We start from the raw sequence: 26,125 nt of genomic DNA, 5'->3' as shown, positions 1-26,125 counted from the left end.
CACCCCTCCCAAACCTATTCACCCCTACACAGGCTGAGCTGTTCTAGAGAGTTCCCAATGCCTACAATCTTTTCCATCACCCCGCCCCTCCATCACCAATGATACACTTACTGAGATTTTGATGATCTTGTCAAAAAGATGCACTTGGGGTCCAATGAAGTCGAAGACAAAGTACTATAAAACATAAAATTCATTTTGACCATAAATTCCAGACTTGCATCTAAAAACCTTATTACTGGAGTAGTTGTAGATTTCTATCATTCTAACCAATTGCTGCATGGTCCTCAGTGGCATGAATACACCATCAGTTGATTGGTCATCTCCTATTTAAGGTCACCTAAATTCTTTTTGTTTTCAAATGCAAAAAAAAAAAATGCTCTCACCCCATACTTGCCCAGGATATAGGTGATTTTTCCTCTAAAATGGACATGAAAAGTGGAATTGTTGGGTCATAGCTTATGTGCATGTGAATTTCTAATAGATAGTGTGAAATTTCTTTCCAAAGGGGCCAAGCCATTTTATATTCTCACTGCCAGCATACAAAAATACCATTTCCCCAGAACCCTGTAAACCCTTTATATCATCAATTCTCTTAAATTTTTTGCCTATTAATAAGGATGGATAAAAAATCATATCTCAACGTGGTTTTAATATGGGGTAAACTTGATTAAAATCTAATTTCCTCAGGATTTTGCAGTTTCAAACATTGCTGTGATATTCCCAAGATTGACCAGGAAGAGTATGAAAAGAAATTATGGACAAGGAAAACTTCTAATTTTAAGAAAGTGTTTGAATTTTATTTTTTCTAATGTTTATTTATTTGAGAGAGAGGGAGAGAGCAGGAGAGGGGCAGAAAGAGAGGGAGACAGACATATCAGTCTCCCTCAGAGCTCGATGCAGGGCTTGAACTCACGAACTGTGAGACCATGACCTGAGCCAAAATCGAGAGTCAGACGCTTAACCGACTGAGCCACCCAGGCGTCCCAAAAAAGTGGTTAAATTTCAGAGTCGAAGAAATTAGACCAGTCTCCATATTCTACAGACAAAGGAAGACTGAAGCCCAAAGGATTTAAAAGACATGCCTAGATTCAGACAGCTGGTTATTGATGGACCTGAGAGCTCGGCTTATTTCTCCAGAAGTTATCACACAAGGGGTTCAAGTACTAGATATTTCACTGTTTGAACTTTACTGAGTACCTCCCAAATGTGAAGTTGTATTCTCCTAAGATTTAGAACACTGGGATGGTGTCTCATTGTGGGTTGTGTCTTTTGGGGGACTAGTTGGGGTGAGGGAGGCAGGGCCAGAAAGTTGCTTTTTATATGTTTTTGAGCTTCGTTGTGGAGAAATAACACAAGGGCCTTAGAGATGAACAGGACAGTAGTAGGAATGGGAGAGCTCTCTGCTCACAGCCTGCTTTTACAGGGCAAAACAGAAAAACCAAAATGTGGAAAATGAAAGATGCCATCACACGCCATAATAAGAGACCTTCAAAATGGCGGTCCTTAGATATCAATGACAGGTCACATTACATTCCATGTCTTCTGTTTAAGAAAATGGGAAAATACATATGACATTTCAGGAAGTTATGAAACTTTTAAAGATATATATATATATATATATATATATATATATATATATATATCAAACTTTTAAAGAGTTTTATTGTTCAGAATTTCTTTTATGTGGAAAACCCAGATGAAATTTCTTATTTTGATGTATGAGATGCTGTGGGTTCCGTGGACCAATAAATTAGTTCTAATGTTTATTGCTTTCTGCTGCATTTCACATTTCAAACTCAATTGCCTCACACAGGTTCCCTAGACCTTTGAGCCACACACATTTTTATAGCTGGAAAATATTCCCTAGCCACTATTAACTGGTTCCTTCAACATCTGATGGCCTTTGGCTTGAAAATTAGAGGCAAACGCTGTAACAAAGGTTTTTAGTGCAACTGTACCAAAAGTTTTTACTTCAACTTCTATATTTTTACTTGAGTGTCTACTGATCGCACTTGGTCCCAACTTAATGTAATTTAGATCCAGGACTTGTATGCATAAAGAAAATACTAATTACAGCATTTAACAAACCTGTAGAGCTTTGCAGTTTTAAAGCATTTTCATACACATTATTTTATGTCCCATCCATGCTAAAAGTTGTTATGGAGTTGGGGGTAGAACAGGAAGGAAACAACTCATGGTAAAAGGCTTAGAGACAGGAGTGATGGATGACAAGGAAAGCAGTTAACAGCTCAAATCCGATTCGCCCATTTTCTGTTGATTTCATTACCAACGGTCTCCCTTTTCAATTACTACTCCCATTAGGGAAATAATTAAGAGTTTGCTGCATTTTTTTTCGTAATTCGTGGTGTCAAAGTGACTATGGGGAAATAGGCACTCTTGTGCACTGTTAGTTGGAGTATAAATTATTACCTCTTTGAGGGCATTTTGTGATATCAAAATTCTTTTTTTTTTTAATTTTTTTTTAATGTTTATTTATTTTTGAGACAGAGAGAGACAGAGCATGAATAGGGGAGGGGCAGAGAGAGAGGGAGATACAGAATCTGAAACAGGCTCCAGGCTCTGAGCTGTCAGCACAGAGCCCGACGCGGGGCTCGAACTCACGGACCGTGAGATCATGACCTGAGCCGAAGTCGGACGCTTAACCGACTGAGCCACCCAGGCGCCCCTCAAAATTCTTAATACGCATATTCTTTGCCCCAGTTATGCCATATTAATGTGAGTATAAGTAGTAGCCGAAAGATGAAAAAAATTAATATCCATCAATGAGAGATTGACTGGTTTAGAAAATTATGGTGTATCAATGCAATGGGAAACTACACCAATGAGGGGAAAATGAGACTGAACTATATGTCTTGATATTACCTCTAATATCATCTAAAATACATTGTTTTGTGAAAAGATCAAGGTCCAGTACAGTGTGGACAGAATGCTACCATTTGGTTATAATATTTATTTGTACTCACATACATGCCTGGGATATCTCTGGAAGGGTACACAAATGCCTGGTGAGGTTGGCTGCCTCTAGGGCAAGAGGAAGGGGGTTAAGGGATCAAAGATCAGAGGGATGCATATTCTTCATCATATATCATTTTATACTCTATCTTTTACCATTTTTTTTACTGTGTAATCTTTTTATTAAAAAAAAAATAATTCAGTGTGTATAATACTTAGAAGCCTCCTGTCTCTCTTTGATGCTTTCCTCTCTTTGATGTCCACAATTTCTGCACTGCTTGGAAAAATATGACTATTTTACTTTCCGATGCAACATGTCTATTTCAAAATTAATAATTAAATTTCGAGGGTCTCTTTCATGAAAAAGAATGTTTATCTTCTTTACAACCAACACTCAATACATTTATTGAATATAAAACCAGACCTTATAGTGAATGAAGATCATCATATAAGATATAAGAATAAATTTCAAAAAAAGAGACAAGAAAATGGGGTATTTCGAAAACACAGCAATGAATTTAAAATCAGTGGGAATTCCTCATCTCTCCTTTCCATTATCTTTTTGTGAAACTCTATGGGGCTGTCTGCAAGGAGCTCAGAGAATTTTCCAGGGCTTAGATGAGTGGTGGGAAGCAGCGAGGAGGGACACAGTTTTTCTATTTGGCTAAAGAACACCCCAGGTGGCAGTGCAGGGAGTGTTGGTGGAGAGGATACTGGTGACCTCCGTGACTTACTTCATTGTAAAATGGGCTGTTGGTTCCTTCCTTCACGGTGCTCTGCTTCTTCTCATCCCCAACCTCAATGATCACAACTGGATCAATGTTCTCACCCACCAGCTGGCGGGCCTCAATGATGGTGATGGCAATCTACAACACAAAGTAGCAGATATGCACTCTGGACCTTGCTGTTCATTCACACAAGAAGACACAGGACAGACTGTCACTTACTTGATAGCTTTGGGATCTGATCTCCCCATCATGGATCTTAGTCGACAGCTTTGATCTATTAAAAGAAAGTTTAACTTATTTGTTTCATTAAATAAGAACATACTTGGGATCCATAAGACTTGATAATATTTTCCCAGGTACTTCTAAGTGCTTTTATTTATACTGTATCACATATTATCTCTCCATCTCTGGAAGAGATAAAATGTAAATGAACAAGTGACTCAACCTCTCTATGACTCAGTTTCTCCATCTTAAAAATGAAGCTAATAATAGTACTTACCGCATGAGATAATGGCTACAATTAAATGATATAATGCATGTAAAGGTTTAACCCAGTGCTTGGTGAGAATAAGTGTCAACTCTTATTGTGCGTATGATCACCAGCATCATTTATTTTTGGTTTTACAAAATGAGAAACTCAGATGCCTCAGCAAGTCATTAGCACAGCTGGGTCTGCATAAAGATCTCCCTTATTTCCTGTCCAATCCTATCCACAGGACGCCTTTGCCATTTATAGTAGGTAAAACAATCCTGAGTTTTGTGATTGCTTTTGAAAGAATTGGTAAAAGAGAAAATCGGAAGGAGCAACCCAGATGCCAAGCCAGTGAGATTTCACATTCCAGGGGATTTCATTTATCTGGACTGTCGTAAGGAATTAGAAACAGATGCACAACACCTGGGCATTTAGAAATTGGATAACGGTAGAAAGAGGTGACGGATCCCTGTTGTCACCAAGGCAGCAATGGGTGGGAAATGAACTGAGCTTGAGTTCCTATTGGATTTTATTCTCCTGCTTTCCAACAATACCGTCTTGCATTTGACTTCATTCCATTTCCGCTGATTACAACTGAGTCCAGTAGAGAACAGAGAAGGCTAGTAAAAATCCCAAAGCTTTAGACTCAGACTGATCTGAATTAAAATATTTATTTTTCCCAATTTTGTGACGTTACCCTTAATTTCCTCATCTGAAAATGGACATAATAATTCCTACCATGTAGTGTTGTTCTGAGGCTGAAAGGAGATAATGTATGTAGGGAAGAGTACATAGAAAAAGGTATATATGTTCATTAATAAAATGGCAAATTCGCATTGATCATTTACTGTGGGAAAGCTCTGTGCTGGTCTCAGAGAAAAAAACAGATGAATGAGCCATCATCCTGGCCGTTACAGAGCTAGCAATCTATCCAAGGGAGAGAGGACCAAAGCATGGCAAGAAAAAACTCTTAAGTGTAAAATGTGTTGTAGAAAAAAAAAAACAAAACGTGATAGGAGTTCAGAGAAGAGAGAAGTTCCCGAGAGCCCAGGTAAGCAACGAAGACTTCACTGCAGAGGTTGGATGTCAATGAGCATTATCTGGTGGGTAGAATTTCAACTGATGGAGAATGCACTGACCAGGGAAAAAGAAAAAGTCTACTCCCTATTTCTTTTTCTCCTGCCCTCCTCCATGCGGTGCTGTTATTCTGGTGAGATAAATGGCAAGGGATCCCTTCAAGGATATTTCAAAGTAATTGAAATCCTGAGTCAGGGAGCTTAGGGGGCCATGGTTGTCATGGTGCAGTAAAGGGGGAAGGAGATACCGCAGTGAGTATGTGCATACAAACTTCATGTCTCCTTTAAAGAGTCAACCTCTCAGCTATCACCATCTCTGATTTCCAGCTGTTTCCCAACCCCCTCTACCCACATATCTACTGTGTGCCATCCTGTAGGGCCCAGTAATAACAACTCAGTCTGCCATACAGGGAAGCACTAATTTGCTTTATTGACAATAAGAATTCTGAGTGGACAAAGAAGGGATGACATGAGGAATTACCATGAGTAAGAAATAGACATAAACAAATATGGTAGACTGAAGGCATTGATAGCCCCAGGTATTAGCTTCCTCGGAACAATGCTCTTTGCCTTATGACTTGTCCCTCATTCTGACATGGGCTGGACTCGAGACTTGCACTGGCTAATAGAATGCAGCAGAAATGACTCATGCTAATTCCAAGCCTGGGCTCAAAAGACCTTATGTACTCATACTCCTTCTCCCGGAACTCTGCCATCACCACCATTAGAACAAGATCAGACTAGCCTGCTGGAGGATCTAATGCCGTATCGAGGGGAGCTCGGTGGTCCCAGGTGAAGCAATCTGAGACCAGCCTATTACCAGCCAACACTCAAACTAAAATCAGCAGAGCTACCAAATGACCACACGCACACACGAGTGTGGATGTGTATCAGTCTAGAACCCGTAAAACTAACCAACAAGCCCACAGACTCATAAGGAGCAACAAATTTTTCACTAAGCCTCTGAGTTTGGGAGTGTTACACATCAATTGCTAACTGACAGAGCAAATCACAGGCACGAAGGCCAGTTTGTCCTGACTTTTTGTCGGGTAGTACAAACATTTGGGACAAACACAGAGCTAAGACACCTGGCACCTTGATGAATTAAAGAGCAGGTGAGGGACAGCTCCTGAGTCTGCCTCCTGTTGTTGCTGTCATTGCTGAATTATGAGACCTTAACTCAGGGGATTTAAGAGCAGAAGTTGGTCAAGGTGGGACCCTGGCTTGCTGAAGGCTGACCACTATCAGGACGCCAGCACTGCCATGGAGGAAACTGAATACATACAGACCTCTTGTCTTCCTGCCTTAGACCTTTGGCACCTTGTGACCAGTGATCAGTTATTATTGTCTGTTTCCCAGAGCCTGCAGGGGTTCCTGCACATGGAGGTGCCCAGTAAATGTGTGCTGACTGCCTGCACCAGCACTGTACCTTCTCTTTGGAGGAGCTGCAGGGACAGGGGTCACAGACGCAGGACCATAAATTAAATCTCCTCCCGGTCCTTCCTGGTGTGAAGGCCCCTCCTGTGACGCTTCTGCTTCATCCTGGCCATCTAGAGAAGCAAACAAGGAAGAAAACTCTGTCAAATATGATCCACAGTGGTGATCTGAGCCTCAACCGTCCAGCGCTATGCTAATCACCATAAGGGGTACGTGAAGACATCCAGACAGTCCCTGCCAGCGTGCAACTTAACATTTTATTGGCAGAAAAGACAGGCACATACCTTAACTTTCCTAAACAGTAAATTCGTCTTCTATTTCCAAAAAAGAGTAGATTTATATGCATGGTATTACGGAAAGAAAACTGGATTATGAATTCAAAGACATGCTTTCAAGGCATTCCACTTGCCACAGTGGAATTTCAGACAAGTAATTTATTCCCTCTGAACCTCATCAGTAAAATTTAATGTGCATAAGAATCACCTGGGAAGCTGTTAAAATGCAGATTCTGATTCAGTAGGTCTGGGGTGGAGCCCAAGAGTCTGCATTTCCAATAGCAATGTCCCATGTAGATCTGTTCCTGCTGTCTGAGGGCCAATTTTGAGTAGAAAGGTGCCCTAGGTTGAATCATAGTCCCCAAAGATATCGAGTCCTAGTCTCCAGAACCTGTAAATGTTACTTGGAAAAAGGGTCTTTGCAGATGTGATTAAATGAAGGATTTTGAAATGAGGAGATTATCCTAGATTATACAGGTGGGTCCTAATTGCAATAATATATATCCTTACAAGAGGGAGGCAGGGAACAGAAGAATGCAATGTAATCACAGGCAGAGGTGGGACAGATGCCCATCATAACCATCAGAAGAACACTAGAGGCAGGAATCAGATACTCCCCAGGGGATGGGGCCCTGCCAATATTTTTATTTCCACCCAGTGATACTGATTTCCAGCCTCCATTACTATGAGAAAATTAATGTGGGTTATTTTAACCCACCCAGTTTCTGGTAATTTGTTATAGCAGCCACAGGAAAGGAATGCACAAGTGTCTAGAAAATTTAAATGAATAGATAGTAAACATATTCTTTAGATCTCTTCCCCCACTGTGGGATTCTGATTTAATTTATCTGGGATATCACCTGGATGTCAAGATGTTTTAAATCCCCAGGTGATTCCTTTTCTTTTTAAAGTTTGTTTATTTATTTTGAGAGAGAGAGAGAGAGAGAGAGAGAGAGAGACAGAGAATCCCAAGCAGGCTCCACACTGCCACTTCAGAGCCTGAAGCAGGGCTCAAATTCACAAACGAGATCATGACCTGAGCTGAGCCACCCAGGTGCACCGCCCCACATGGACCCCAGGTGATTCTAATGTGTAGCAAAGCTGAGGAACCGCCTCTCAGCCAGGTTTTTGGTAAAAAACATACAGTGTGGAATACTCTCATGCACTAAGAGACTCTGCATGGTGTAGTTCAAAACCCTGGCCCCAAAGGTTGGGTGGAAATCCCAGCCCTGCCACACCCTAACTTGAGGATCTTCTCTCAGCCCTGCTGTCCTCATCTATAAAGCGAGGCAAGGCCAATGTTACCCATCCCACAGAGATGCTTTTTTTTCTATTTTCTTTGTAGCACTTTTCTCACCTTGTAATTCAGGTACCTCCTCAGGTCCCAATAGGTAACAGAGGGTGCCCCCAGAACAGAATGATCTGAGGACTTGGTAATTTACACGGTGTGGGTACAGGAAAATCACAAAGGGTTGTGCAGCTACCTGAGGCTCAGAGCAGCCACACTGTATCTGTTTGGAAGACCCCAAAATGAGGAGAGCAGTTACCAGAACCTGGAAGGAGAGGAAGTCAGGTCCAGCTGGCTTCCCTATAAAGAGCAGTAACCATCCCCTTCGTTGAGGGGCACATCCAACCATGAATCCTGAGCTCACACTCCTCCGTCCCTCAAACTTCCTGCTGGGGCGCCCCATCGGGAAAGGGACCTGGGCTGTGCATCAATACAGGTCAGCCTCCTGGGGCTGAGGACAGGTGGAGAATTGATTTGGAAAGACAAACGGAAGAGTCCTACACAGGGCTAGCCCCTCTCTAATCTATCCGATGTTCACCATCATATAGAATAGAATCTAGCACAGGACCCAACACTCATTGGAACTTCCATTAGTCTTTCTTGAGTAAACGCATGAATGGAAGATCATGGGAGGTACTCAAAAACTCTGTTGGATAACTAGTTAAAGGATGGGTTAGGATCACTGGAATTTTATGAAATTAAGATATAGCCACTATGCCTCAAATACACAGACATGAGACCCACTGACTCTGAGAATCTCCAAATGCTACATCCAGAAGAGCCTAACTTTCCAGGATAGTCCCAAAAGGAAAGACCAAAGTGTACTCAGTTCTATGGACTTTGTTTTGTCAGTCTCCCACAGGGCAAGCCCCTAGTCAGCAGGATGAATGCTATTTACTTTCTAGGAAGGGTCTAATTCCTCTCTGCCCTGTTTGCTTTCTGGGCTGACAACTCTAATTAGAATGAGCCATAGGAGCCAGCTTCTCTGAAATGCCTGAGGTTGACTGCCCTAAATCTCCACCACCTTGTTCTTTCCTTCCCTACGTGGTCATTATAGGCTCCTAACTGGAGGCTGACCCATGGAATAGGAAAACCCAGGCCCGTGTATAAGATTGACCTAGGCTCAGGAGCTGGCTTCTCCACTTATTAGCTGTGTGACTTTGGGCAAGCACTCACCCTCTCTGAACCTCTATTGTAAAATAGGGGCAAAAGAACCTACATTTCAGAGTCATGAATGATGCATGTCAAATAAAAAGCAGCAGGGACTTGTTAAATGTGTCATAAATATTATTTTTCGTAACACCGTGAAAGTAAGGGACTGTCTCATTCAACCTTGTGCCCCAGGACCTACTGTAGGGTCACAGTTTCAAAGACACCAGGAAAGACCTAAAAGCCTTTTCTACCTACTCCCTGATACCTTCAATTTGACTGAACAGACAAGTATTTCTTTAAGCTTTAAGTCCTGTCTCCACTTAAAATGCCTCTCCCATCCCATCCCAATGGGTCCCTCCAAGGAGACGAGAGGGGTGAAGACACAGCAGACCCATTGCACCATTTGGGCTCGTAAATGTTCCAGAAAGCTAGCCTCACGCTGGTTGTTGTCAGGGCCACTCAGAAGTCTCTGGAAGACCACCGCAGACCTGTCCATCGGAAGCAGTTAATCCTATTTGACTCAACAAACGTGTGTCTACCTGATGCCAGGCCTGGCCCCATCGGTACGTACGGTTCACACTGTAACTTGGGGATTTATTTGTTCTTTCGAAGAAGCAAGCCGCCCATTCTGAGGGCGACAAGTCCAACAGCCAGGACGTGCATCCCAACGCCACTGCTTCCTGGTTCTGGGCTCCCAGCCTGAGAGGCTTGTGGGGTCTGTGCCTCCACGCAGGGTCCTGTGATCCGAAGGACCTTGTCACACTGAGCTCAGCACTCTGCTATTGCCACCCACAAACTCTTAATAATTTCTTAGCAAGGGCTTTGCGTTCTTATTTTCATACACTAGGCCCTGCAAATTCTGCCGCTGTCCTTCCCATACTTTACTTACTCTCTCTGCATCTCTGCAACCTCATTTGTAAACCTGGGATAACAACACCCACTGGTAAGATGATGGCAGGGTCAAATGAGACAATAAATGCAGAGCCTCCCCCGTAGCAGCTGCTGTCCTCACCCTTATTTTTAAAATCTCACTGGATCCTCCCCATGGTGTGTGAGGTCAGCCCAGCAACCCATATCGTACCCGCTTGACAAAGGAAGAAACAGAATCAGAGCTGTGCAGTGGCTTATCCTGGGCTACAGAGCAAATGAGAAGAGAAACAGGAGCTTGGACCTTGTCACTGCGTCTCCTTGGGGTCCCCTTCCATGGCCCAGCAGGTGTCCGCCCCACCCCTGTTGGGCCCAATGACCAGGTGACCAGCAGCACTGGGGTGGATTGCACCTGTGACCAGCAGGGCCTGAAGACCCAGCAGGTAGCACACCCCCCACCTGGCTTCCACGCTTCCACGGAGGGACAGCTCCATTCTCAGCCAAGGAGGTGTCAACTCTATGAGACCTGTAGGCTCCCAATGCCAGAGTAGTGCATTTTCCCCCACCCCCAAAAGCCTCACCTTGAGCAGCCTTATTGGCTAGTGTTAACCCCTTCTCTGCTTTCTTCTTCTTCTTCTTCAGCTTGAGCCCAAACATCCCCTTTCTGAAAAGAAGAAGAAAAACTAAACAACATTGTAACAGTAACTTCAAGTCATTCAGACATATTAGGAGAAAACACACACACACACACACACACACACACACACACACACACACACACTGAGTTTTCCTGGAAGCTGACCAGCCTCCTCTTTCACCCTGGTGGATGAGGATCAAAAGACAAGTCAGGAAGAACCAACAAGCTCTTCAGACAGCTCTACATTTGCAGAAACCATGAAACCTCACCAGAAATCATGAAGTCCACCTAGAACTTAAATGACGCAGAATATGAATACTAACACCACCGGCTGGTATTTCACCATTTCTCCTCACTTCCCTGTACCAGGCACTCAAAATGAATGACATCACTTAGCCAACACAGCAACCCCCCTCTCACCCATCTTACAGATGAAGAGCCAAGGCCCAGAGAGGGTAGGTAGTATTTCTAAGGTCACACAGCTCTGAGCATCAAAGCTACCCAGAACCCAGGTCTGTCTGATTTCAGAACCCAGACTAGAGCCAGTGGGCGGCCTGAACAGGTTTCCCTGAGCAGAGTGAACACATTCTCCAGAGCCACGCTCCCATACTATTTCCAAGGTCGAGACCCTGTGAGGTCCCACCACAAGTGCACAGCTCAGCTGACACTGATGGTGTGTGCCTGGAATATTAGCTTCTATTATTACTGTCATTATTAGCTGTGAGCAGAAGCTACTTGGGGCCTCCCTCTATCCCAGGAAAGAGCCCTGCTTCTCCATCTTAACAGACAACAGAAGCATTCTGGACACTCCTCCTGAGAGAGCCCTTTCTGGAGTTGAGGGGGACCGAACACAGGACAGTACAATGATGGACCCAGTTCAGAGGGAAGTCCTGGCCCTGAGTCAGGCAGGCTGGTAAGCTGGCCCCCCAGAGGATGGAGAAGGAAGAAAAAGGGCAGAAAGGAGAAGGGAGGGGAGAGCAGCAAAGCCTCCCAGGGAACATCCTGCAGTCCTGCATGTGAAGAGAGTGGAGGGCCATCAACGACGTCCAGTGTGCTGCTCATGTGGGTAGGACTCGCGAGGAGCTCAGAGCAGGGATTCCACATCAGACTGTCAGGGTTCTAGTCCCGGTGCTATCTGTGCAGGCTGACCCTCTCTGCACTTTAGGGCCCTCACGTGTGAGACAAGATAAGAAAAGCAAAGCATTTAGCACATTACATGGAACATACAGGTTGCTCAATAAATGTTAGTATTCTTGTTCTTCTCATAAAGGATAGGATTAAGACCAATGAATGGAAGCTACTAGGTGACAGATGTTCATTCTATTTATTTATTAATTTACTTATTTATTTATTTATTCTTTTTATGTTCTGCCTTAATTCAACTGAGAAATTAAGAAGCCCCCCACATTGGTGTTGTCTGAACAGTGAAATGGACTGCATTGGGTAGCAGTGAGTTCCCTGTTCCTGGAGGTGGGCAAGCAAAGGCCTGGTGACCACCAGAAAAGGATGTTGTAGAGAGAACAAACATCAGAAGAGGGGGAGTGGTCTATGGGATCTTGGGGGTCCTTTAAGACCCTGAGATACAGTAGAATGGAAAGAACAGGCTCTGGAACCCTGCAAGACATCGATGGATTGGGCAAGTCACATACTTCTCTTTGCCTCAGTTTCCCCATGGGTACAAATTTATGGAAAGGAATAATAACGTACCTGTTTCACAGACCTGTGAGACTAAAAATGAGGTGAAGTCATCAAAGCACTGAAGGCAGTGCCCGGTATATAGAAAGTGCTAGAATGTGCCCTTTTTGCAGGTAGCATTTCCCCCTCTTTGGTTTGCCATCATCTGTGATGCAAATCATTCTAAGTATCCCAAGAATCTCAGAGGAACATACACAAGGAGGATTTCCCTCTTCTGAAATTTCTTAAAGGCAACTTCCAATAACTTTCCTGTTTTCAAAAGAGAGTTACCAGAGGGCCCAAGCCAGCACCTTCCAAACCCTGACTTGCCATTGTGGTCCCCAGCGGCTCAATGCCTTGATCATTTCATGGAGGCATATTTGAAAAGGCTGAATTTCTTCCATCAGCAAACAGGAAGTCACTACTCATAAATGACAGTATCTACCACAGGGAGACTTGATGTTGCTTTAGGAAGCTGACATCCTCATCACAGATGGCCTTGGCATTCTGCATCTCCCATCAGGCAGCTTGTGACGGAGGCACTGAAGCATGCCCGAGGTTGCTAGCGAGGGCAGAAAAAGAGAGAAAGACAGATGCCCCTGCCCCCTCTGAAACCAAGATCTCTTGGCCCAGCTGACCACTAGGGGCACCTCAGGAAGTTTAAAACATACCAATGTCTGGAGCCACTTTCAGAAATTTGTAATTGCTTTGTAGAAGACCCAATGCTGAGAAGCTCTTTTCTAGGCACAGCTCAGACCCAGCCACCAAGGAAGCCGCAGAGCCTTTCAGTAATGCCCAACGGATTTACTATCAGCTCAGCTCCCCTGGATGGCTTGATGTTTGTTTCACAAACACACAAGGTTGTTTGCCTGAAACCCTGAGTCAGTCATCAAGGGCACTCCCAGCATGACTCCCAGCATGAAAGGCTTCTTGATGAAAATTGATTTTTCCTCCTCAGCCCCGTGACATCTGCAGTAGAGAGAAGGCATGGCTCAGCAGCCCAGAATAATCGGCCACGGGCAGATTGGGCAGCAGAGAGTGAACTGGCGACAGAAGACGGCCCACGGGCCTGCTTGAATCGCCTGTTACCTCTTGAATTTAGGACCAGCCACTTAACCCAGATGAGCATGGTTCATTCCCACATGACCCAAGGACATTTCTTACCCAATTCATAGGGTGGCGTTAAAATAGGAAACAAGGCTTGGAAAGTGTAAAACCCACTGCAAAATGCTGCATTACAACATTGATGACACGGAAATGTGCTGCACTATTCCCCTGAGTTCAATATTTTTTAAACATGTATTAACGCTATGTGCCAGGAGCACCATTTTACACACACCATCTCCTAGGGTTCTCCCAACAGACCGCGAGACGGATGCTATTATTATCCATCTTTACAAACAAGAGGTTGTCAGGGGTTTCTAGCCAGTATGTTGGGATCGGACAGTAAATGAGGAAATAAGTCCCCAGGGCAACGGCCATCAAACCGCCCTTCTCCTTCTCGGCTTGCTGAGGATTCTAGCAAGGGAACCCTCCCACTTTACAAAAGCGATGCGGCTCTCTGGTATCAGAACTATTGAATCTCCTCCCAGGGCCACCCCAAGGTAAGTCAAGACACACAGAAACCCCCATACCAACCTGGTCTCCTCGGGGTGAAAGCTACCATGACTCCGATATCTGTATCCAAACAATAAGAGCGTTCAACAGTGCACGTGTTAGGCTTTGGCTTCAGCACATCTGTTCCAGGTGGGCATCACTCCATGTTGAACCACAGGGCCGGCCCCGCGGGGAGGCAGCCGGCCTGGCACACAGAAAGAGGGGCTGGACAACTAGAGTTTGGGTCTCACGTCTACCATTTTCTAACTACGCCAGTGGGGCTGGCCATGGGACTTCTCTGAGCTTCAGGCTCTTCTTCTGCAGGAAGTGGCAATAAAGTTATTAACTCTACTTTTCTTGTAGGATGTTATGTATTATGACCCCATTCAGTGCTCATGCTGAACGGTTAGGAGCTCTACAAATAACTAATTTAATCTCATGTCCATGGCTCACTGGACACAGATTAGGAAATGACTCACAATGAGGGTCTCCATGTGGTTTTCCACTTGCATCACAAAATTCCCCTTCCGGAGTCACCTTTTCTACCTTCAATGTGGAACAGAAGCAGCTCAGACCCAACAACCAAACACGAAGCTAAGTCAACTATGTGTCCGTTACTAGCCCCTCCTGCTCTCCTTCCACCTAAGGTCACGGGATACAGGTCATCTGTGCACCTCACCCTCCAAACACAGAGTCATAACATCCAGTGTGGAAAAAACAACTTTGATTTATGAATTGATTTATATGGCAAACTCTTATAAACTTTAAAATTCCTTATTAAAAGAATGGCTTTGTATGGAATCAGGACTACCTTAAAAATAAAGCAAAATCAAGCCTTACCACCATTCTGAGGTCATCCAGAGAGCCTTGGATAAATACCCAGTTGCCTACGGAGAAATACCTTCTTGGGAATATCTGATCTGTGTACTCATCTTACTTTTAAGCCTGGGATATATTCATTAAAGGCAAATCACCAAATATAGAAATAGCCATTATGTTGGCTTTTGACTGAAGATTGTTAAAATATAAATCCATGTGTCTTCCTGCCTTGCCAAGACCGAAATGTTTCTTCCTCTCTCCCCATAATCTTCCTATAGCAACTTGCCTGCTCTATATCTTATTTCTTTAGGCAATGATGGTCAACTTTGGCTGTATATCGGACTCATATGAGGCGCTTTCTAAAACTGTTTCCCACACTGCGGCCAGATCCCATCCCGGAGAATCTGATTTCCCTGGTCAGCAGCAAGGCCAATGGCTTGGTAGTTTTTAGGTTCCCAAGGTCATTCTAATGTGAAGTAGGGTTGCAAATCCCTGTACTTAAGTAATTAGTGCCAGTGAACTCTCCTCACAAAGAGAAAGTGCACGTTTTTTAAAGGAAGTTCAAAGGCAAATTTTTAATCAAAGGGGGGCAGTGAAACTTAGGAAGTTCAGAGCACTTGGTGAATCTGTTTGGTGGGCTGGACTTTATCATCCTACCCCACCTCGTCTTCCACTCAACCCCCATCCTGGCAACTGGCCCACAATTTGGTGGCCTTCTCTACTCTGCACAGGATCAACCCATTCTTGGAGGAACTGAGTCCTTCAGTTTAAGACAGAGAAGGATCAGTCCTCTATTTGGGTCCAAAGTGTCCCAGACAATGGCGTAAAGAGATTGGGCCCTGACTCCCAATCTCATGGGAACCAGTTTTCTCTACTGTGATTTGCAATCTCCTACCTCGTTGCGGTAAATGAATGTTTCTCTGTTAGGCCCCCATTTTGTACATTCCAGCCTCAGAGGCCATCATAAGGAGATTCAAACGTCACCAACTCCACAGACAATCACCGAGAACCTTGATATTTCACCTGCAAGAGTCAGCTGAGTCTAGGAAATGCACCTCCAAGGATGCTACTGAATCCCTCCTCCTGTGGTTTCTCTGAACCAAGGATGACTCAGGAATAATTCAGAGCCACCTTGTGTAGAGCCAGCCTGGTTAAGCCAGCCTCTGACAGCCCTTCAGAGAGCTTTGCCAAATGTTCAAGGGCAAGGTAGAAGGGTGCTGCTGTAGGACTGCCTCAGGGAAATGGGGACTTTTCCCTCACATGCATCTTGCCCATCCCGCAGGATGCCAACAGGGCCCACTATTGATGCCATCTTCCAAGGGTTGGGGGAGCCTTTTTCAACCTGTGGCCACTGATGTCCTATTCCTTCTCCTCTATAGCTAAGATTGGCACATGACCGGGTTGGTCAGAACGCAAGGAAACCACAGAAATAAATATTGGCAGGCAGTATAAGTAGGGCTGCTGAATTCTTTCCAGCCCCAAACTTTCTCTTGCTTGGGCCCCTATGAAAATATTCATTTTTCTTATTCCATCCTCTTTACAACCAGGCTAATTAGAGCCCTGATCTCTGTTGTCTTAAAGACAAAAGAACCAACCTCTAATTCAAAAATAGACTACAGGCAGCTTCCCTCTTGAAACAAGCAGTTCTCTCTACCTGTGTCTCCGCATAAAGGAGTCTTCGAACTCCCTCCCTTTCCAGGCTTTCTCCTTTCCTTTACTTCCAGAACCTTCCTCTTCTCATCATATATTCTTTGATTTCATCTTGGCAGAATGGCAAGAAGATGGCATCCATCATGTGATTTTCCTCTCTTGGGTTGTGTTAAGGTCCAAGGTTCCTATTCCCGTGTGGTTTTCCCTTCTGTGGGTCCACCTTGTTGCATCTGTATTCTACTTTCTGCCCCTAACGTCAAGTGGAAGTCTCTGAGGCAGGGCTTCTTCCCTCTGTACCTTGGCGGACCACTTCATCTGATTCTCAGTAACCTATTTGAAAACTAACCTGGATTCCAATCCATACACCTTCCTCCAATCTCCAATCTAGCTTTACCATCAACAGACATGATATTTTGATCCCTATTTGATGCGTGGGCCTATGTCTCAATAGGTTTTGAACATAACAGTGAGAGAGAAGGGCTTGGTTATAACCTCGGGGATGCCACTACACTGACGTACAAGTGAGAGTCATTAACTCCATGATGGGTAAGGAAAGGACACAGGAAATGCCTTCTGAACCTCGTTTTTTGGTGCCATGGACATTGAAGACAGAAGGATGGTGCTATATTAAATTAAATAACTACCTTAAATTTTTTTTTTTAAAAAGGAGACACCTGGGTGGCTCAGTCAGTTAAGTGTCCGACTTCGGCTCAGGTCATGATCTCACCATTCCCAAGTTCAAGCCCCACGTTGAGCTTTGTGCTGACAGCTCAGAGCCTGGAGCCTGTTTCAGATTCAGTGTCTCCCTCTCTCTCTGCCCCTCCCCTGCTTGTATTTTCTCACTCTCTCTCTCTCTCGCTTGTACTCACTCTCTCTCTCTTTCTCTCAAAAATAAATATACATTAAAAACTTTTTTCTTAACTAAATAACTACCTTTGCTGTAGGGTCTCAAACCCTTTAGTAATGCTGATGTTTGTGGTGACACTCCAAGGGGATGACACAGCATTCAGATTTTTCTACATTAACGTGACCACACCTTTATCATAAAACATCTGATAATATCTTAAAGAACACTACGTGGAATGCCCAGAGAAAGAGAGCCCTGGCAATCTTTAGTGCTCTTTTCTCTTTTGAAACCTTTATGAGGTGAGCAGTGATTAAGTAAGAACCACTGAGGGGTGATGGGCATTAAGGGGGGCACATGTTGGGATGAGCACTGTGTGTTGTATGTAAGTGATGAGTCACTAAATTCTACTCCTGAAACCAATATTACACTGTATGTTAACTACAATTTAAATAAAAATTAGAAAAACTGACAACCACTGAGGAAATAGCCCAGGACATCCCTTCTCTGCATCTACACTGCTCCTATTCTAGAGCAACACCTAACTGGTTTGCCTGCTTCCATTCTCTCTCCTTCCTGCAAACTAGTCTCCATTCCATAGCCACCTTCACAAAATAGAAGAGCAGAGAGCTTTCCTAAGATGACAAAGGATATCTACAAAAACCCTTAGAGTTCATATCATATCAATAGTAATATTGAGGGGTGCCTGGGTGGCTCAGTGGTTGAGTGTCCAACTCTTGATTTTGGCTCTGGTCATGATCTCACAGTTTGTGAGATCAAGTCCAGAGTCAGGCTCTGCAATGACAGCACGGAACGTGCTTGGGATTCTCTCTCTCTCTCAAAATAAATAAGACTTTTAAACAAATAGTAAATATTGAAAGACTTCCCCCTAAGATTAAAAAAAAAAAAATGAGACAAGGATACTCACTAACACCCCTTCTATTCAACACCGTGCTGGAGGCACTTACCCAGTCAATAAAGTTTGATTGTTTGAGTTGCTAAGTGGATTTAGCAGGATATCTAGAAACAAGGTCAATATACAAAATCAAGTGTACTTCTTTGTACCAAAAACAAAGAATTATAAGCTAAAACCGTAAATAAAAATTATAATAGGATCAAAAATTTAAAACTTAGGAATCATTCTAAAAAACTGACCTCTATGTGGAATTGGTGACTCACTATACTATACACCTGAAACTAACAGAACAGTGTATGTTTTTTAAAAAATTAAAATAAAATTTTTTTAAAAATTTTTAATTACATAAAAATAAACATTGACCTCTACACTGGAAGTTACCAAAAATAAAATAAAATAAAATAAAATAAAATAAAATAAAATAAGGGATATTCCATGCTCATAGACTGGAAAATGCAATACTGGGAAGGTGTCAAACTTCTCCAGCTTGATTTGAAGATTATTATTTATATTATCTCCTCTTGGTGAAAATTTTCAAATTACATGTTTATGATCTGTGTGTGTTTTTTCCCTGGATGTGTCATGCTCCAACAAAATGTTTAACTTTTAAAAAGCATCAATTTGGGGGCGCCTGGGTGGCTCAGTTGGGTAAGTGTCTGACTCTTGGTTTTGGCTCAGGTCATGATCTCACAGTTTGTGAGACTGAGCCCTGCTTCAGGCTCCGTGCTGACAATGTGGAGCCTGCTTGGGATTCTCTCTCTCTCTCCCTCTCTCTCTCTCTGCCCCTCCCCTGTGCTCGCTCACTCTCTCTGTCTCTCTCTGCCTCTCCAAATAAGTAAATGAACTTAAAAAAAAAAAAAAAAAAGCATTGATGTGGGGATCCCAAACCCTGGCTTTGAATATCAACTCAGTCACTTACTAATTATGTCATCTTGAGCAAATCCTTAACCTTTCTGCCCTCATTTCCTTCATCTGTAAAATGTCCCTTATAAATAAAGTAAGTTATGTCTGTCTTACAGCTGCCGTGATCAAATGAGGTAAAAGATGCAACACTCTGTTGGTAAACACTAATGTGCTGTACCCTACACATGCTAATTAAATTTAATTTAATGCAACATTCTATGAATGTCCCTTAGCTCACCAACTCAGCACCTGACACCCCCCAAAGTCTGTGATTAGCCCAAATGGCAGCTCTTCCTGAATTCATCACACTCTTGCCCATGAAACTCTTCTCCCTCCAGGCCCTCCATTGAAGGTTACTTCTCCCACGTCTACCTGCCAACACCATTTTTCCAGGCCCAGCTTAGCTACCTCCTCTTATACAATGGGCTCTCCGGTTTGGCAAGGAGGAACAAGCCACTCGGTCTTCTGAATTCCTAGCACTTTGCTCTTATCCTTATTAGAGCATTAATCACATGGCTCATAATAATTACTTGAAAAAGATCCTTCTCTTTTACCACATGCCGAGCTTTCGAAGCCAGTCACCATGTCTGGTTTATGTCTGTACCTTCAGGATCTGGCACAACGCTTGGCACAGAGCGGGGCTCAATGACTGTTGGACACATGGATGGACAGATGGACAGATAGAGCACACATACAGAAAGCTCCACAAGAATTCACTGGAAGTTCTTTGGCTGCCTTCAAAAATGTAACATATTAGAAGAAAGGAGTTCAGGCCATTCCAAGACTGTTTCCTCACAGCTAGCTGAATGCTTTTCTTCCCAGACCACACTGGGATTGAGCCAATATTTAGTTATCCATTGTACAATGTACAATTTACTCAATTCATTTTATTATCGTTATTCCAAGTGTTCTGGAACAGTCATAATAGCTACCGTCCCTTAGGCATGTAGGATAAGCCAGGCATTGGGTTAAGGTTCTACAGACGTTTTTTTCACTTAGGCATCCCAACAACCATCTGATAGACGTGTTCAATCTCCCTTACGGATGTGGAAATCGAAGCCTGGAAGGTCAAATAGCCTGCCTAAGATGCCACAGCCATAAGCTGCAAGCTCACTCTGGCCTGGCAGACTCCACTCTTTGCTACCTCCCAAACGGCAGCTTTGCAAGCACCTAACTAGAGCCAAGTATTGTGCAATCCTCACTTCCCAGATGCTGCACACCACAGCTCAGAGAGGTCTGCTAACTTGCCTACAGACACACAGCCATCTGTCACCGAAGCCCAGGCTCTGCACTCTGGAGCCTCACCGTGGTGGCCCGGCTCTCTAGGAACAAGCAGAGGAGCAGCAGCGGATCCCCGTGGGCTTCCAGCGGCCCAGACTGCAGCACAGGGTGCGGGTGAGGCTCAGCAATTAGAACCCGAAGCTCACCTTGACCAGAGAGGGCTCCTAACAGTGCCCAGAAGCACTCGCGCTCACTAACTTCTTGGACCCGCGTCAGGTCAGCAGGGCAGGAGGTACAGCGACCAGCCAGTCTTGGGAAGAGAGAAGCTTCTCTCTGGAACGCAGCGGCCCAGGGGAATGGGTATCAGGCACAAGGCTGACCCATTGCAAGGGGCAGGTGCCTCCCAGGAAATGACTTTCCACCTGTGTGTGTGGCTGCCGGCAGTTCCCTATCTCTGAACTTCTCCACGTGGCTTAGTGCCAGATCCCAAGATATCAATCAGCAAACACAGCAGCTCAGAGCAGGTCTGGAGAGGAGGGGCTACCGATGTGTTTCATTCCAAGTCAGGTAGCCCCATGTAGATCAGGGCTCAGAAGAACCCTAGCTCCAGATGATATCGAATCCCTGGATGCTTTCCAGCCACCATCCAGCCATCCAGCCTGCCCTTCTAATCCTTCACACCATCCCCTGCTCATTTATAATACATCCCATTGTTCATTTAATAATAATTAACATTTATTAAGCACTTAACTTAGGGCTTTCACCTATTCAAGTCCCACAACAGCTCTCAGAGGTAGAAACTGTTATTGTGCTCAATGTGTGGATGGCAAAACTCAGCCACAGAGTTGGCGGTTGAACTGAAGCCACCTGACTTCAGAGCCTGTGTCCTCAGGCCCTCTGGCCTGCGGTCTCTGCTCTGTGGCATTTCATTGGGACTTGTGTCCTGCTCCTATTTCAAAGAGGGCAAGTTTATAAAAATGAAGAAAACAAAAAGAAGAAATTTTCATGTCAAACGCCTCAGAAACTCTGCCTATAGTGTGTTGAATGGTGGCACCCCAAAAGATATATCCATGTTCTAGAAAATGTGAATATGCCCTTATTTGGAAAAAAAAAAAAAAAGAATCTTTACAGATGCAAATTAAGTTAAAGATCTCAAGAAGAGATCATTTTGGATTATCTGAGTGGTCCCTAAATTCAATGAGTGCCCTTAGGAGAAGCAGAAAAGGAGAAGACACCCGGAGGAGGCCATGTGGAAACAGAGGCAGAGATTGGAACGATATGGACACAGGTCAAGGAACACTGGAGCCACCAGAAGCTGGGAGAAGCAAGGAAGGAGCCTTCCCTAGAGCCTTCAGACGGAGCACGGTCCTGTCAGCACCTTGATTTTATTTATTTTTTTAAATTTTTTAAAATGTTTATTCTTTGAGAGAGGGAGAGAGGGCATGAGCAGGGGAGGGGAAAAGGGAGGGAGAGAAAGAGAGAGAGAGAATCTGAAGCAGGCTCCAGGCTCAGAGCTGTCAGCATAGAGCCCAATGCAGGGGCTCGAACTCAGGAACCGCAAGGTCATGACCTGAGCTGAAGTCGGAGGCTTAACCGACTGGGCCACCCAGGTGCCCCCCCACCCCTTGATTTTAGACCTCTGGCCTCCAGAACCGTAAGAGGGTAAATTTCTGGGGTTTTCAGCCCCCAAGTCTGTGGTAATTTGTTATGGCAGCCCTAGGAAACTGGTACCCTGCTGTCTTGCACTTCTTGGCACCACGGAAAAGGAGAGAACGTCGGCTTCGCTGCACTGAGCGCCTCATGCAGAAGGCCGCGAGGTCAGCTCCTGTGGGCCAGGCAGTGACATAAGTGCCTCCAAGGTACAGACACCAAGGGAGGAAGGCGGTCCCCAGCGTGGGCCAGGAGGCTGGGAAGCAGGTTCTGCAGGTGAGGACTGAGCAGGTTGAATAGTAATCCACAAGGAGGCCTCATTCAAAATCCCCAGCCGACTGCTCATTGTCCCCAGAGAAATGGGCCTTGGCCCAGGGCTTCACACACAAAAGAGCGGGTCTCCTGTGCAATCCTCCTCCCGTTTTTGTATCATGGTATAGTTGATCCCAATCAGAAGTAAAGATCGTCGGAAGTCAGGGAGCCCCAGCCTCACGTGTCGGGGAAAGCAATGACCACAAAGCTCAAGTGGCACAGCAGAATCACGCACGGTCAGAAGGGAACCTGTCTCCAGACCCCCAATTCTTGCAAAGGAACCAAACCTCCTCCTCGCATCTGATCTGTTCTTCTCAAAGGAAGAGTGTCGTGGCGACCCTTAGAGCTCAGCAGCCCTGAACCCAAAACATCCTCCTGCTAAAGTTCACTTCCCTCCTGCTAAAATTTGGACTTAGCGCTTTGTCTGCGGAGTGATACCCTGCCCCGCCGACGTGGCCGACGTGGCTGCTGCGTCCGATTCAGACACCAGCCCGCATCGTAACGGCGGACACACCACTTGGCTGTACAGCAGTCCCCCTACAGCAAATGTTTGTTGACTGCTCACTGCAGGGAAATGCCGGATGAACAAACCTGCTGGCTCCCTCGAAGCCTCATTTCTCTGCGGCATCTCCTGCTGCCTGCGGTCCGCCCCGGCCACACCCACTTCCTTCGGGGCGTAACCAGAATCTGCCCCGCCCTCCGGGTCTCTGCGCATGCTCCTCTCTGTGCCTGGAAGGCACACAGCTTCGCACACCTCTTTGCCAGTGTCACGCTGTCCCAGCCTCCAGGGGTCACGACATCCTTTGTCAGAGGCCTTTTCCCCAGGTCCAGCAGGTGCTGTTTCTTTTCATTGCTTATCCTAATTCGAAGTTTTATTTTTGTATGACTCCTTTTCAGTTGTGTTCACCACGATCAGACAAAAAGTTCCATTAGGGCAGGAACTCTGTCTAGCTGATTCACCGTTGTCTCCCCAGCACCCAGCACATACACATGTAATTCATTCATTGGTTTATTCCACAAACATTTATTGAACAAAATGCTGAGCTGCTGAAGGAATAGACAAAGCTACCACCCCTCAGGACAGCAGAGTCAAATAGATGAGCTACGAAATGACGGGGTCAGAAATCACCTCTGCTGCCTCACTTACCCTCTTTCCTGTGCTTGCCTCTTAACCATTTAGCTCTGGCTCATCCCCAAAGGAGGAGTTGAAAAAACTCAAAGCAGTCAATAATGTAACTGGTAAACAACTCTGGAAAATGAACTTCAGGGGAGCGATGCCATACAATTATCTAGAATGAAGTTTGGGAATTGTCTTTGCAATTCAATTAGCTTCAGAATTATTTTAGAAAAGCAAAAGAGAGAATATGTTGCCAAGTGAGAAGGCTGAGCAACGCTCCTCCAGCCCTCCCCGCTCTGGGAAGAATAGCGCCCTTCCCATGAAGCTGCTATATTGGTTACAGATACAAGTATAGATCGAATCGACGGGCATCACCCCCCACCCTCCTGCATGCTTTGCCTTCACCATGTGGTCTCCTGCCAGAGGACATACATTGCAATGTCTGCAATCATTATCCCACGTACAGCCATAGTCATGGACTGTTTCCTTGGAGAACTCACAACACTTATTATCATGATTCAACAAACATTTACTCAGTACCTACTGGATGCCCAGCACTGTAGAAGGCTTGGGAGATTCAGCACTGTGATGGCATTACAATGGGATTCTAGCAACTAATGCACTTGAAAAAGGCTATCACCTCCCCATAATACCATAATAACAATCTTCTCCATTTCTAGAATGCTTCATAGAATACAAACAGCTTTCATATGTGGCTATGTGTCACAGCAGCTATGTGAGACAGGAAGGACAGACCCCCACCCCCGCCCCCATTTAGTAGATTGACTGTTTAGGTTCCAGAAGCCTCTACTGACTTACTCAAGGTTGCAGGGCTAACAAGGGGCACAACTGGAAAATATGGCAGTCATGAAAAAGCACCACACAGATCTCCAGCTGCAGGAAACTCAGTTAACTGACGGCCCCAGCTCCCACACCTTTTAATCCACTACTATGCCACACTGAGGCCATGCTGCCCGTGGACTACTCCCAGCTAATGACTAAGCACAGTGAGTGAACTAATTCAGGCCCTTCCTGCAAGACTAGAACTCCTCCAGTGGGTGACTTGGGCCACAAGAATCCCTATCAACCTGGAGGACACTTTCTTAGAAGATTCTTCCTTCCCAAGTTCCCCTTCCTTTCTGCCCTCTGTCACAGATGTCAGAACTGTATCACGGTCTAAAGACTCTCCTCACCTCCTCCTGCTCCTACCTTTTGATCCTTCCCAGCTGTTTCTCCAATAAATCTTGAGCAGGCCAATGCCATCTTGGAATCTGGTTTCTGGAGGACTCACCCTAAAGAACTCTAATCCAGACCTTGTCATTCACAAATGGATTCCACCAATAAAGAGATTCCATTTTAAAATACATTTGGAAAATTCTGGGGTAAACCCAGTTTCATAGGACTTCCTGGATTCAACAAGATGCTAATGTGTAATTGACTCCTCCAAAGTACAAAAGTACCACAGAATCTAGTTCCCAGATTGATTTGACAACAACAACTTTTATTTAGTTCTTCCAAATTGGAGACTGAAACATTGGTTTTTCACAGACCACAATTTGGGAAATGCTGCTAAGCCTCACTCTCCAACAAAGAAACACCTATTCTTTCCTTGGCATTGCTCAAAGGGCCTCAAAATGATGATTTGATATTTTCTTCTTTTGCTATGCTCAAATGTATGGGCCATAATATGGTGAAAAAAATGGGCAGAAAAAGCAAGTGACCCAAGCAACCCTCCAACAATGTAATCTTCCCTGGAAGAACAGGAACTTAATTATCCTTTACCTTAAAGCTTTATTCCTATTTTTAGAAAATGGTTTGATTTTGATGATTTAGAACAGGTTCATCTTCAAGAGATGGGTAAACCGAAAAGCTTTCAACCATAAGCTATGAATTCTAAATTGTCTGCAGGTTTGAATATTGAACCCTATTATTATTGTAGGCATTTCTCAGCGAATTAACATTAAAATGGTTCCACTCAGTGTCAAAAGCCAGTGATTGGACCTCAACTCCTCTTCATGATTCAACACTTGAATGAAAAGGAAACAATCCGTGACACAAATTATTCTACAGCTTTTCTGTAAAATCCCTGGCAGTGCAAAAGCTCAGCATGTTCGAAGCTTGGTGGGAAAATCAAATGCCTTTCTGTGTACCAAGGAGGCGTTCCTTGTGTAAACAGTTAGAGGAGATGCACCTGAAAGAGGAATCTAGGGTCATTTCAGGGGCAAGAGGCCTAAAAATGAGTCTATGTGGGGTTCGGTCTTCTTACGCTTCACAGGTTTTCCTTTTTCTCCTTCCTTGAGAAGCCCAGTCTTGAAAAGATGTTCTTGGTAAGATGGAATGGGGGAACCGATCACTCTTTTTGTCGCCCATTAGGTAATAGGCAAATACCATAGCAGGCACCTTACAAATGTGTCAGTCAGCCCTCATAATCTAGGAGGTAAGTAGGACCGTGAGCCCCATTTCTTTTTAGATGAAGAAACAGAGGATTCAAAAAAAAAACAAACAAAAACAAACAAAC

General features: G+C 44.5%; 1 protein-coding gene across 1 annotated transcript in view; it reads right to left on the bottom strand.

Moving 5' to 3' along the window:
* The window catches only part of FER1L6 (fer-1 like family member 6), a 137,043-nt gene extending 116,252 nt beyond the window's left edge, over positions 1-20,791 (bottom strand). The window contains exons 1-6 of the mRNA XM_042924123.1: positions 20,735-20,791; positions 10,850-10,932; positions 6,679-6,799; positions 3,921-3,975; positions 3,708-3,839; positions 112-174 (exon numbers count right to left, since the gene is read on the bottom strand). Of these exons, the coding sequence (XP_042780057.1) occupies positions 112-174; positions 3,708-3,839; positions 3,921-3,975; positions 6,679-6,799; positions 10,850-10,925 (447 nt within the window). The 5' untranslated portion in view covers positions 10,926-10,932; positions 20,735-20,791. The remainder of the gene's footprint in view (positions 1-111; positions 175-3,707; positions 3,840-3,920; positions 3,976-6,678; positions 6,800-10,849; positions 10,933-20,734) is intronic.
* Between the last annotated feature and the right edge of the window lie 5,334 nt (positions 20,792-26,125).

The sequence above is a fragment of the Panthera leo genome, chromosome F2 (genome assembly GCF_018350215.1).
Source record: "Panthera leo isolate Ple1 chromosome F2, P.leo_Ple1_pat1.1, whole genome shotgun sequence".
In the NCBI taxonomy this organism is placed as follows: Eukaryota; Metazoa; Chordata; class Mammalia; order Carnivora; family Felidae; genus Panthera; species Panthera leo.
The sequence above is the reverse complement of the archived record's forward strand: the minus strand, read 5'-3'. Positions and strand labels throughout refer to the sequence as shown.